Source organism: Octopus bimaculoides, chromosome 10 (genome assembly GCF_001194135.2).
Source record: "Octopus bimaculoides isolate UCB-OBI-ISO-001 chromosome 10, ASM119413v2, whole genome shotgun sequence".
In the NCBI taxonomy this organism is placed as follows: domain Eukaryota; kingdom Metazoa; phylum Mollusca; class Cephalopoda; order Octopoda; family Octopodidae; genus Octopus; species Octopus bimaculoides.
In genome coordinates, this window is record NC_068990.1 from 14,762,268 (window position 1) to 14,765,238 (window position 2,971).

Here is a 2,971-nt window from a genome sequence, read left to right on the forward strand (position 1 = left end):
ATATATATATATATATATGTGTGTGTGTGTGTGTGTGTGTGTGTGTGTGTGAGTGTGTGTATGTGTGTGTGTGTGTGTGTGCTTGTCCCCCATCACCACTTGACAACCGGTGTTAGTGTGTTAATATCTCCGTAACCTAGCAGTTCAACAAAAGAGCCGATAGACTAAGTACAAGGCTTAAAAATATATATATAAGTACTGGTGTTGACTCATTCAACTAAAATTCTTCTAGCTGGTGCACCAGTATGGACACAATAAAAGATAAAAGATAGAATGTTTTTATTCATTTTTCTGAATTTCTTCTGAGATTTCAAGTTTGATATTTTAAATTAATATTTGTAATTAGTAATTTAATGAAGAAATAAAATCTTTCACTCCTATAAACTGGCTCATATTTTCATCATATTTTATAAGGAATTCAATTAGCCGAAGTCTCAACTATACCGAGAAGTGTGGTGGAAGAGGCAAAACAACTTCTACAGATTGTATCTGTTAATAAAAAGGTAATTAACAGATTTAGTTTTTATGATTAAAAATCAACATTTTATCTTCAATGAAATTGTTTACTATAATGGTTAAATAGATTTGCAACCGGACTCACTCAAAGACATTGCAGTTATTTTATTTCGTTTCTTGGCAATACATTTTACATGTTATTACTAAGCAGATTTATGACTGAAGGCATTCCAGATTCCCGTCATGACCATCCCTTTTTTTTTTTTAAGTGTGTCTAGGAATACACCATCTAATGCAGTGTTTCCCAATCTATTTTTTCCCATGCTTAGTGGCATTTTGCCAGTCTTTGTGTTCTGAGTTCAAATTCCACTGAGGTTGATTTTGCTTTTCATACTTTCAGGGTTGATAAAATAAGTACCAGTTGCGTACTAAGAATGGAGTAATTGGCTATCCCTCCCCCACAGAATTTCAGGCCTTATGCTTCAAGTAGAAAGACTTATTTATAGCTTTCTACACTTTGAGTATGAATCTATACCTATCACTACCTTTTAAAAGGGTGTTCTAGAACTTGTTTTGGGAGACAACCACAGTCATTATTCTTGAACATTTCCCACACAGCAATGATCTTTCACATTGTCTATACAAATATTTGAATGTACACAACCCAAAGAGTTCCTTAGCAATAATAATTTCTCATCATTTTACTCACACAAAAATGCAATACACACACATTTGATTATATATTATCTAAAGATTCTGTTTATTTGTATAAAATAGCTTTTACTGGTAATGTAAGAAAGAATATTACAGGAATAGCTTCTAAGATTACACTTCATAAAATGTATTCTATATGGCTTTTTTCCATAGAATATAAAATATAAATGTAAAATATTTTTGTGGGTCACATTATACAACAAATCACTAAATAATATAAAAAAAACAACTGCTATTTTATTAATCTTCAATGTAAGTAACTGCTGTGTACACACACACACATGAGTGCATGCCCACACACACATGCATACATGGTTATGGTGATGGTGGTGGTGGTGCCCTCAACACCTGATGACATCAGAGGCCTGTAATTGTGGCATACAATGTGTCTTAGTCATTTGAAACCTACCAGAAACCATCCCTCTCCAGGTCTGAATTTCAACAATTTCTCCATTGAAAACATGAATAGAGAATTGACTGGAATTATGTGCCAAGAATGAAGTTTCAAAGTGCATTAAATAGCACATCATAAATGCAGTATTCATTTTTCATGTCATAGACTGTAAATTATGTGTATGGTAGTGAAACATGGGTATGGAATGCTGAAGATATCAAGGAACACAACGCATTTTATTTACTCCAGGATACACACTCATACACATGTACATTTGGGTGTGCATGTGTAGGTGTGTGTATAGAATGTAGGTAGGGTTATAATCTAAGCTGTAACTTCATGAAGTACATTTGCATATTCCAGTTCTTCAAAGTATATCCATAGATGTTGTGATTTATATGAGAGTTGGAAATATCGGAGCATGCTATTAAATACTGCTTTAACATACATACATACATATATATAGAAAAAAGAGAGAGAGAGAGAGAGAGAGAGAGAGAGAGAGAGAGAGAGAGAGAGAAAGAGATATAGATAGATATACACATATATGTAAATATATGTGTGTATCTCTCTCTCCCTATATATATATATAAGGAGTTTTGTTGGTCTCTCATTCTACTGCACCCCGCATATAGTAATTAAGGGGTTGCAGTCTGGGGAGTTAGGTGCCCATATATGAAGGGTGATGTGGTTACAGGAATTGTCTGACAGCCATGACTGGGTTCTCCTGCTTGTGTGGCATGGTGCAGTGTCCTGTTGCTAGACATAGGGTTTTCCAGTAGCCACCTTCTTGACTCAGAGCAGCACTACCTCCTCCAGGAGCTAGATGTAGGCCTCCATGTTGAGTCTGAGGCTGTGTGGGAAGATGAATGGAGGCATAACATAACAGTGTTTAAAGCTTGCCCTATTTTTATGGCTCAAATTAGTATATGTTTTGAAGAGGATTTGATCACCAATCAGATCAGATTCAATTCAAAACATGTTCCAGTTTGAACCTTTTGAAAATCAGTGTAAATTGTGAAACTGGTTAAATCTTTAAATATGATAATAAAAAATATTTTAACTATTCTCAGTGCATTTTCAACTTCTATTTTTCCTATATATATCATCATCATCATCATCGTCGTTTAACGTCCGCTTTCCATGCTAGCATGGGTTGGACGATTTGACTGAGGACTGGTGAAACCGGATGGCAACACCAGGCTCCAATCTAATTTGGCAGAGTTTCTACAGCTGGATGCCCTTCCTAACGCCAACCACTCAGAGAGTGTAGTGGGTGCTTTTACGTGTCACCCGCACGAAAACGGCCACGCTCAAAATGGTGTCTTTTATGTGCCACCCGCACAAGCCAGTCCAGGGGCACTGGCAACGATCTCACTCGAAAATCCTACGGGAGCCAGTCAGGCG

At 36.1% G+C, this 2,971-nt stretch overlaps 1 protein-coding gene across 1 annotated transcript in view; it reads left to right on the forward strand.

Annotated features, from left to right (window-relative positions):
• Window positions 1-2,971, forward strand: part of LOC106875011 (mutS protein homolog 4) — a 69,252-nt gene that overhangs the window by 64,782 nt on the left and 1,499 nt on the right. The window contains exon 24 of the mRNA XM_014922954.2: window positions 415-503. Within this exon, the coding sequence (XP_014778440.1) occupies window positions 415-503 (89 nt within the window). The remainder of the gene's footprint in view (window positions 1-414; window positions 504-2,971) is intronic.